Genomic DNA, 10873 nt, shown 5'->3' with positions numbered 1-10873 from the left:
TCTCTTGGTACATTTTTATCACAACGTAAGAAAGAAGAAAGAGAGCAAATCACAGTGCAAGAGTCAACCGACCCTTTTTGGCTCTATCTATTTGTAAGGCTTCAATGACTCCACATCTTGCATTTTATCTTCACTTTTTTCCTCTCTCTCTCTCCTCATTTCATCATTTTCCTAAACCCATTTTCTTTGTTAAACTCATTGATTCCCCTTTTTTTTTTTACTTATTCTTTTCTGTTCCTTCTTCTAAGCATTCACAAAAGTCAAGCATGCAGATAACGAGATAACACGCATATATACACACACATTAGGGTTCATTCCCACATCCATTTTCTTCCTTTTTAACCCTCACTGGAATATGAAGCCACCCCTGAACTTCTTCTTGCTCCCTCAAAGTGTTACCTCTTAAAAGGGCATTTAGAAAGTGAGAGTGAGAGAGAGAGAGAAAGATAGAGAAAGAAGAGCTAATAAGCTTGAAACAAAAAAAAAAAATTAAAAATTAAAAATCTCTTCTTTTTTTCAGGCTTTGCCTTCGTTCTCTTTCTTTCTCTCCAAACAACAATAATAGAAGAGAAGAAAAAGACCCCCTTTTTTTCTTTCTTTTTTAAATTATTTTTGTTATTAGAGTGTTATAGAGAGAGAGTTGAGACATTAGGAAAGAGCTTTATCCTTTTGTCTCCTCTATCTCTCTGTCTCCAATAATTTTTCATTTTCCCCCCTTTTTTCTTAGCTACAAAGGTTAGTTTTTGATTGTTCTCTCAAGTATATAAGCTCCATTCTGAGTGACCCAGTTCATCTTTTGAGCTCTTCTATTGTTTGGAAATTCTGGGCTACTGAGAATCATTCATCATCATCATCATCCAAATTGGTCAATCAGTTTCAGAATCTGCAAAGTAACTACTTATACATGAAGATCAGAACCCATATGTGAAAAAAGCTTATTTATTAGTCCCTTTGAGGTGTGTTTTGATTAGCAAAGCAAAAGTGGCTTCTTTGATGAGTTTTGGAGGGTTTCTAGACAACAATTCCGGTGGCGGCGACGACGGTGGCGGTGGCGGCGGTGTGAGAAACATAGTAGAAATTCCATATAACAACGGTGGTGGTGGCACTACCAAGAACAACATCATCAACAACGATAATAATAGAACAACAATGCCCTCTGGTGCAATCTCACAGCCTCGCCTTTTAACAACTACTCCAACTTTGGCCAAATCAATGTTCAACTCACCTGGCCTCTCTCTAGCACTTGTGAGACAAAAATTCAAGATCTTGTTTACATATATAAATATAAATAATTTCTCTTTTTTTTTTCTTACTTCCTTCATTAACCCCCTTTTGCTTTCAGTTCACTCCTTCCCTCCAATAATATATCTTGTTTTATAAACTCAAAATTATGGTTCATACTTGTATTTTGTTTATTGGTATTGATGCTAAAACATAGAAAGTGTTTTTTTTTATGAATAACTTGGTTTGGTTTTGTTTGTGTTTGTTGAAATGAAGCAGCAAACGAATCTTGATGGACAAGGGGATGTGAATAACAACAACATTATGGGGAGTGAGAACAACAACAATAATTATGAAGGAAGTAATGGAGGATTGAGAAGGAGCAGAGAAGAAGAACATGAAAGCAGATCTGGAAGTGATAACATGGATGGTGCCTCCGGCGATGAACAAGATGCTGCCGACAACAATAATCCCAAAAGGAAAAAACGTTATCACCGACACACTCCTCAGCAAATACAAGAGCTTGAATCGTGTGTTCTTCATTTCATTTTAATTTCTTTCCCTCTTTTTTTTTTTATAACATTTCTAAATGATGATTTTTTATTATTATTATAGGTTGTTTAAGGAGTGTCCCCATCCTGACGAGAAACAAAGGCTAGAACTTAGTAAAAGGCTTTGCTTGGAAACAAGGCAGGTGAAGTTTTGGTTCCAAAATCGGAGAACCCAAATGAAGGTATAAAAACTATAAACATTTTTTTAAGGTCCTTTTCGCATGGCTTTTCTACCCATTTTTGATGATATGGACCATATAATATAATAAAAATCTCTCCTTTTTTAATGGGGTACTATGAAATTATTGTACTAGACTCAATTGGAGCGCCATGAGAACACACTCCTAAGGCAAGAGAATGACAAGCTTAGAGCTGAGAACATGTCAATTAGAGATGCAATGAGGAACCCCATGTGTTCAAATTGTGGTGGTCCTGCCATAATTGGTGAGCTTTCTCTTGAGGAACAACATCTTAGGATTGAGAATGCAAGACTAAAGGATGAATTAGACCGGGTTTGTGCCCTCGCCGGCAAGTTCTTGGGCCGGCCCATTTCGTCCATGGGCGGGCCCCATCCGTTGCCAAATTCAAGTTTGGAGCTTGGGGTTGGCAACAATAACAATGGCTATGGTTGCAACTTGAGCATAAATGTGCCTAATAGCTTGCCTTTGGGGCAGGAATTTGGGGTGAATTTGTCTAGTCCTTTGGGTATGGTTTCCGGGCCGGCGATCACTCGGCCGCAGCCGAGCGCGGTTGTTGGCGGATTCGATAGGTCAATGGAGAGGTCAATGTTGTTGGAGCTTGGTTTGGCTGCCATGGATGAGTTGGTGAAGATGGCACAAAGTTGTGAGCCTCTTTGGATAAGGAGTTTGGAAATTGGAGGAAGGGAAGTGCTTAACCATGAGGAGTATATTAGGACATTCCCTAATCCTTGCATTGCTTTAAGGACTAATTCCTTTGTCTCTGAGGCTTCTAGGGAAACTGGCCTTGTCATCATAAATAGCTTGGCTCTTGTTGAGACTTTAATGGATGCGGTAAGTTGTCTTATTTCTTATTTCTCTTCATTTTATTTTATCTAATATGAAAAAACAAAACTTTTTATATAAAAACATTTTTATGTGAAATGAAAATATACCAAATTATAGAATAGTTTTTAGTTATTATTTTTATATGACATTTTTATGGTATAAAATATATTTTTTTATTTTTTATTAATTATTTTTAATATTAAAAATGGAAGATGTATACAAAAAATATAGTTTTAATATTGGTTTAATTATGAAGTATTTTATTGCTTTATTATAAATATGTTATATTGATTTAAGTTAAATTTTTTTTTTTTTAAGAATCGATGGGCAGAGATGTTTCCTTGTATGATTGCAAGAACCTCAACCACTGAAGTGATATCCAATGGAATAAACGGTACCAGAAACGGTGCACTTCAACTAGTAAGTTATACAAAATAAATAATAATAATAATAATTTGTTTTTGAGATTATAATGAGTTTAATAATGAAATGAAACAGATGCATGCGGAGCTTCAAGTTCTATCGCCATTGGTACCAGTTAGAGAAGTGAATTTCCTTCGATTTTGCAAGCAACACGCAGAAGGGGTGTGGGCAGTGGTGGATGTCTCCATTGACGCTATCAGAGAAACTTCTTCTGCCGGGGCCCCAACTTTTGTTAATTGCAGAAGACTCCCTTCTGGCTGTATAGTACAAGATATGCCTAATGGTTACTCCAAGGTAAATTAATTCAATTCTAAATTTCACCTTTTTTTTGTTACAGAATCTAGGAAAATTCGAATTTGAACCTGCGATTTTTTAGGTGAATACAAGAAAATTATGTTATTTGAGCTATAACTCATTGCCATACGTTCTAAATTTCACCTTATTCATATATATACTAATGGAAATTTTTAGCAATTAAAAAATATTAATAAAAAATGCTAAAATTTATTATTTTTAACTTTTTTAAATACATTCTGCAATAAATAAAAACTAAATAAGACAAATTTAAATTGGTTGGTTGATTATTTCTTTGTATCTCTAGCGTTATTGATATATTAATACACATTAATACACTTGCATTTATATCACTACTTTAGGTGTATTGTATTTTTTATCATCAATTTTTTGTACATGATATAAACAACTAGCTAAGAAGAAAAATAACAAATAATTATACAAGACATATAATCATATATAATTTTCTTGCATAGTTGTCAAAAAAAAAAAAACCATAGCATTATTATATAAATGTGTTATAATTTTTGAAGTCAAATTCTTAACAATAAAATTTAGAATAAAAAAGAAACATATATATAGAATTTATCAAGAGTGTTTTTCATTTTCAATTTTATTAAACACATTTTTTCTTAACCTTTTTGAGCCAAGGTCAGTAAAAATGAGTTACATTCTTCCATAGATAGTACATACAGTGTTCTGATGAACATAAAGTACTACTATTCACCTTACAGCTACTCAACCATAGGTCTATATAGCCACAGAGAGAGACTTAAAAATTTACACGCTTTCATATGTTTTTCTGAAATTTATTATTATTTTATGAATTTAATTTTGATTCATTATTTTTTTTTTAAGTTTTGATATATTATTAATATAAATTATTTTATACAGTTATTTAATTATATTTGTTATTTTAGATTATTATTTATACTGTTAATATAAAAAATAATTATTTTTTAATGTTATAATTAAAATACATATATAAAATTATTTTATATTGATAATTTATTAAACTTAAATTCTTATTTTATTTATTTTCTCCATGTGAATGTGTTTCTCTTTAGTTCCTATTATTGTACTTTCTTCATTAACTGCTAACATGAACATAGTTGAGTTGAAAAGAGCATATTCAAAAGTGTGGCAAAACACCATGCTTAGGAATCACGGGGTCTAGTCTTCTTCATTTTCCAAGCTTTTATTTTATAATAAAAAGGAAGAATAAAAAATAAAGAAGCTCATGTTTCCAAGTATTTTAGCTAGGTCTAGTGACTATTCACTATATAACTACTATGTCAGTTCTAATTCCCATACAAAATTTATATACTATTTTTTTTTCTCAAAGAATTTGCACATACAATTAACCCAAAGTTTTCAACAATTTGTTTGATCTTTTATTCCACATATACTATTTGAATAATATATCCCCCCATGTGACATAAAATCTAGAAAGGTTAATCCATTAATTTATTCTTTAGAAGCCTCCAATATCACTACTTAAATTTCTGGACCTAGAAACACATTAATTAGATATCATTCTATCTACAATTCATTTGATGTTTCCATTCCAACAACCATTATCTTAATTATTTTATTATGATTACCATCACTATATTTTTAATTCACGAGACTGAAATGTGGCCTTCTTATGAAGAACCCTATGATCCATAGGTAAATTATTATATATAATAAAATATGTTCGTTCAATTGAGTCAAAAATCAAGGACTGGCAATTTTTGTCTTTTTCTATCTTTGTCTTTGTTTTTGTGAACTGATTTGAGTTGCATCACAATATGCACTCATAAACACTGCTATTGGCAAATCTCGAAGTTCCTTGCTGTAAATCCTGGCTTGACTTTATTATATAATAATAATAATAATAATAATATAGTACCAATATTTTATGTACTTGGTCCATATCCATTTAGATACCTTTGTCTGTCGTTGAGCCAAATCTTCAGGCTTTTCCAAGATTTGATGCGGTTTCATATTAATATCATCATCTATCTTCATATCCAATGACGGCTAAAAATACAAACCTAGATAGTTTAGTAGTTGATCACAAATAATAATACCAAGTTACAATTAGTCAAATTCTCAGTCAACTTTGTCAGTACTAGCTCACTCAATAATGTACCACATAATGCAAAAGTAATCAATCATACCAATAATTTTTAAATAATTAACATTAGCCTTTTTTATTGTAAAATTATTTTTTTAATCTTCACTTTTCAAAGGATTTGGATTTTAGGATTATAATTTAGGTTTTAGAATTTAAGATTTAAAATTTAAGATTAAAAAAAAATTAGCTCTCTAGTTGAATTTCTTTATATTATCACTATTCAACTATATAATAGTTTTTGTTTCTTTTTATTTGTTACTAAAAATTGTTTTATTATTAAACCAATATATTCACATATATTAATTTAAAGATGTATCAAACTTTTGTATATTCATATATACTTTAGAGATGTCTTTATGACTTGAAATTGATGCTGTAAGACACATGATATGCATAAATGGATATTGAAAAAAAACAATAGTAATAGTTGTGAGAATATTGAATGCTAAAGTCTGAGAAAATTAAATTGAAATTTAATGGCACAGGTGACATGGGTGGAACATGCCGAATACGAGGAAAGGGAAGTTCATCAGTTATATAGAGCCTTGTTGAGCTCTGGCATGGCCTTCGGTGCCCAGCGGTGGATCGCCACCCTACAGCGCCAGTGCGAGTGCCTCGCCATCCTCATGTCTTCTACTCAACCTTCTAGAGACCACTCAGGTATACATCGTGTTAGATATAAAATCATTTATATTTATATATTCAACCACACTATGTATACATCTAAATCAACTGTTAAAATCAGCCACCAGTATTAATACAAAATACATATTAAACATGAATTAAACTACAGTATATTTGTATAGAAATACATAATGACTGATTTTATTATATAAATAATATTTTTGTTATACATAAATGTTCATGAATAATAATATAAAATTTGGCTCATAATTCAAGTAGATTATAAGTTTTAATTTGACCGCACTTAATTTTCAAAGTGATAAATAATTTAAGATGGAGGAAGTATGAAACTATTATGTGACTTTTTAATATATGAGGATTTAAATTAAATGTCGTGATCAGAATATAGCATTTAATTTGAGTGTTCTAAATATATATATATACCAATTTTTTTTCTTTTTTATGTAACATCATTCACCATTTTCACACATGTAATGCAGAGCATCATTAATGTTATCACTATAACACCAAATGAAACTGACCCATTAATATTGTGTATGTTCTTTTGGTGCAATAATGGCAGCAATAACTGCAAGTGGTAGGCGCAGCATGCTGAAGCTGGCACAGAGGATGACCAACAACTTCTGTGCCGGAGTGTGCGCCTCCACCGTGCACAAGTGGAACAAGCTCAACAATACCGGCAACACTGTCGACGAGGATGTTAGGGTAATGACAAGGAAGAGCGTGGACGATCCTGGGGAGCCACCCGGGATCGTCCTTAGCGCTGCCACGTCAGTGTGGCTCCCAATCTCGCCGCAGAGGCTGTTCGACTTCCTCCGCGACGAGAGGCTGAGGAGCGAGTGGGACATACTATCCAATGGTGGGCCCATGCAAGAGATGGCCCACATTGCAAAGGGACAGGACCATGGCAACTGCGTCTCCCTCCTTAGAGCCGGTGTATGCATTTTCTTCTTCATCTAAGCCTAATTCTCTCTTCAAACAATTTTTCAATCATATGAAAAAGAATTTTAGTGATTTATAACGATCATCTCAGTTTTGCTATTATTGTAAAATAACATGAATTTAATTTTGATGCACTGTAAAATAGTTTAATGACACATCAGCAAGTAAGAAATAAATATTTTTTATGATCAGTGCATTAAAATTAAATTCAAATAACATATATATGATTGTGTTTTTTTTAAATGTCAGAAAATAAAATTCTCTCATCAATAGCTATGTTTTTAAATAAACCGCTAATTATTAGAAGGTGCTACTGCACTGAGTATAATTATTTCATTTTATTATTAGACATTTTAATTAATTAGTAAAAAAGGCTGCTATTTCAATGCTTGAGATACAAGCTATTTTAATATAATTCGCGATTAAAAAAGAATTTTATTAATAGAAGTAAATATTAAATAACGAGTATATAATATAATTGATGAAAGGAAAAGAAAAAAACGATATTTGCTTATTATTACTATATAGAGATGAATGCATGATGCTGCATGTACTAAGGTGGAAAAAAGGTCAATGAGGGTTGTGGGTTTGTCGTATGCATTGGTACCGTGGTTGTTTGGACTTTTGATGAGAGAGAGAAAGAGAAAGAGGGAAGGATTGAGATTGAGAGGGACAAGTTTGTGATACCTTGGAATTATCGATGTGAGCAATTTTTGATGAATCAGTAAAATATGGCCCTTTATCACAAGTCAAACTATAAGGACGTTTCTCACCTTTTATGGGTTACGTTTCTGATTTCTGACCCAAGCTTTTCTTTTCACTTTTAGTAGTAGTAGTAGTAGTGGTGTTTTTTAAAAAATAAAATTTTAAAATTAAACTTATAAAAAAAATCAGTTTGACTTTGCAGTGTGACAAGAAGTTATTTATTTATTTATTTATGTTTATTAATTTGTGTTTTTTTTTTTCTAATTTTTTTGTATATTGATTTTGCAGGCAATAAATTCAAATCAAAGTAGCATGTTGATACTTCAAGAGACATGCATAGATGCTGCTGGCTCGCTTGTGGTGTACGCGCCGGTGGATATTCCGGCGATGCACGTGGTAATGAACGGTGGTGATTCTGCTTACGTGGCATTATTGCCTTCTGGGTTTGCGATTGTTCCTGATGGGCCTGGGCCTCGTGGGGCCCAAAATGGTGGCGCCGACGCCAATGGTGGCGCCGACGCCAATGGTGGCGATGACCTTGGTGGTGGGGCGCGTGGGAGTGGGTCCCTTTTGACGGTGGCATTTCAGATTCTTGTGAATAGTCTCCCTACGGCCAAGCTCACGGTAGAGTCGGTGGAAACTGTGAACAACCTCATTTCATGCACAGTTCAAAAGATAAAAGCAGCACTTCGGTGTGAAAGTTGACTGTCACGTGATTATACTCTTGAGGTCACGTGACTATTGGGTTTCTAATTTTTGCTTTTTTTTTTTAATTTTTTTTTTGGGAGGGTTGTGTCATGTGGAAATGAAATTAACTCGGTGTGAGTGTGTGAATGAAGATTGGAATAGAATGGCGCGTGGGAATTGGGAAATGGGTTTAATTATTGGGAGATATGGGAGGTGTTGAGTGAGTCAAGAACGAACCGGGTGAAAAACTCCTTGTGTTTTGTGGGAAGGATCCGGATCTTGATCGGGTCGGGTTAGGATCTTTCGTTGTTCATTTTCAGCAAGGATCGTGGTTCGGGTATTGACTCCGGTCGACCTTTGGGGAAAAGGGAAATGTGGGGAAAAAAAGTAATAAAAATATTTGGTTAGTATTTATAAAAATGACAATTTAACTTGTATTGACTTGTGGAGATGTTATAGAGTATGTATTTTGTTCCAGTGTAATGAAAAGTTTCCTATATTTCATTCTTACTATATAGGCAAATTTGGAAGCAAAGCTTAGGAACCAAAAGTAGTCAAAACATTCCTTTTTAATTTTATATTAATTAATGTAATTAACTATATTTAGTTTTCACTCCTTTATGTCCCTTTTGATTTTTTATACTGAAATTGATTTTAATAATATTTAATATTAAATATTTGATTCCATTAAAAATAGATATTAATAGTATGTAATGTATTACTCTATTAGCAATTAATGCATATTCTATAAATAATATTGTTTCACCAAATATAAAATTTGTATTGTTTGAAGATCAATTCAACTTTGTGATAGAAAAATAGAAAATTTGTCGTGCAATGTTAAAATTTCTCAAGACCATATGCTATTTTTATAGGAACATCTCTATTTTGTAAGTGTTTAATTCTTATTAATGATGTAATAATTTTCTTTTCTATAAGCATTGCCCTCAGTTTTTTTCTATATTTGTAATTGTTCAATCCTTATTGATTCTGACGAGTTAAAAATTTATTTAAAAACTTATTTAGTAACTTTTTTATATATTTCATTTTTTATTTTTATTTTATAATAGTTGATATATAAAAACATCAGTTGCAGAATAAAATTTGTGAAAATACTTTTAATTTAATAGAATAATACTATATATTTAAATCTTTTTATGAATAAATTCAATCAAGTTAAACAATAAGACTTGGAATAATGTTAGTTATAACTGATTTTTGTTATGTTAAACCAATTTGATTGGATTTAGTTAACAAAAAGGCTTAGATGTGTAGCATTATTCAACTTAACATCTATAATTTTACACCCATAACATTTAAGGTGAATTATATGGTACATATTTTTCTTTTAATAGAATGAAAGATAGATTAATAAAGGTAGGACTCACATTTTGAATAATAATAAAATAATAAAAATATCTATAAAATAAATTATACTCTCTCTATACCACTCCAATTTATACAGTAGAGTGCCCCAACATTTAAAATTTCACATTAATAACATGAGTTAAATATCAATTTGGCTCCTAAAATTTGGCTCGATACTCAATTTAATACTTACAATTTCGTTAGTCCCAATTAGAACCCCAAAATTTACAATAGTAACTCCATTCTTGCGATCATCTCTATCACCGGAATGCTTGCTAATCTGACATATTTATTTGACACAATATTCTCCACGTGGCCTGTTTAATCTGAGTGTTTGGTAATAATCTAGCCTTGTAATTAAAATGAATCCCTAGATAAAGCCTCAAAATTTTTAAATTGATCATCTATTGTCGTCTTTCCATATATGATTAGAAGTAGCAGTCAAAGCTCTATTAGTTCACGTTCATATGGAATCAACCATTTTCATCCATAGTTGTTAGAACTGAATCGGTAATCGAACCGATCAAATTACTAGTTTATTAGTTTATTGGTTCAATCAATAAATCACTGGTTGAACCGATAGAACCAGTCCTACATAAATAAAAAATAGTAAAAAAATGAGTAAAATGACAACTAGGTCCTTAAAATTTTTTTACTTCAGATTAATTAGCCATCGAAAAAAATAAAGTACCAATTTAATCCTCTATGATAGTAAATAATGAACATGTTACGTTTTTTTGTTAATTTATCATATGAAATTTAATGGTGATGCTTATATGTCCCTATTAATTAGTCTTAAATTAAAATCTTTAAAAATCTAATACTTAACTCAATACTTTAAAAAATTTAAAATAAATATTTTTATTAACATTTTAATACGTAAAATTTAA

General features: G+C 31.6%; 1 protein-coding gene across 1 annotated transcript; it reads left to right on the top strand.

The window, feature by feature from the left end:
- The first annotated feature begins 277 nt into the window (after window positions 1–277).
- Window positions 278–9164, top strand: LOC130960744 (homeobox-leucine zipper protein ANTHOCYANINLESS 2-like). Its single transcript, XM_057886199.1, has 9 exons — window positions 278–1245; window positions 1501–1751; window positions 1837–1954; window positions 2087–2803; window positions 3116–3217; window positions 3296–3514; window positions 6122–6296; window positions 6844–7217; window positions 8217–9164. The coding sequence occupies exons 1-9, from the start codon at window positions 994–996 to the stop codon at window positions 8631–8633; spliced, it is 2625 nt and encodes an 874-aa protein (XP_057742182.1). The 5' UTR covers window positions 278–993; the 3' UTR covers window positions 8634–9164.
- Window positions 9165–10873: the final 1709 nt, after the last annotated feature.

The sequence above is a fragment of the Arachis stenosperma genome, chromosome 2, assembly GCF_014773155.1.
Source record: "Arachis stenosperma cultivar V10309 chromosome 2, arast.V10309.gnm1.PFL2, whole genome shotgun sequence".
Classification (NCBI taxonomy): Eukaryota; Viridiplantae; Streptophyta; class Magnoliopsida; order Fabales; family Fabaceae; genus Arachis; species Arachis stenosperma.
This window is presented reverse-complemented; position numbering and strand designations above follow the sequence as displayed.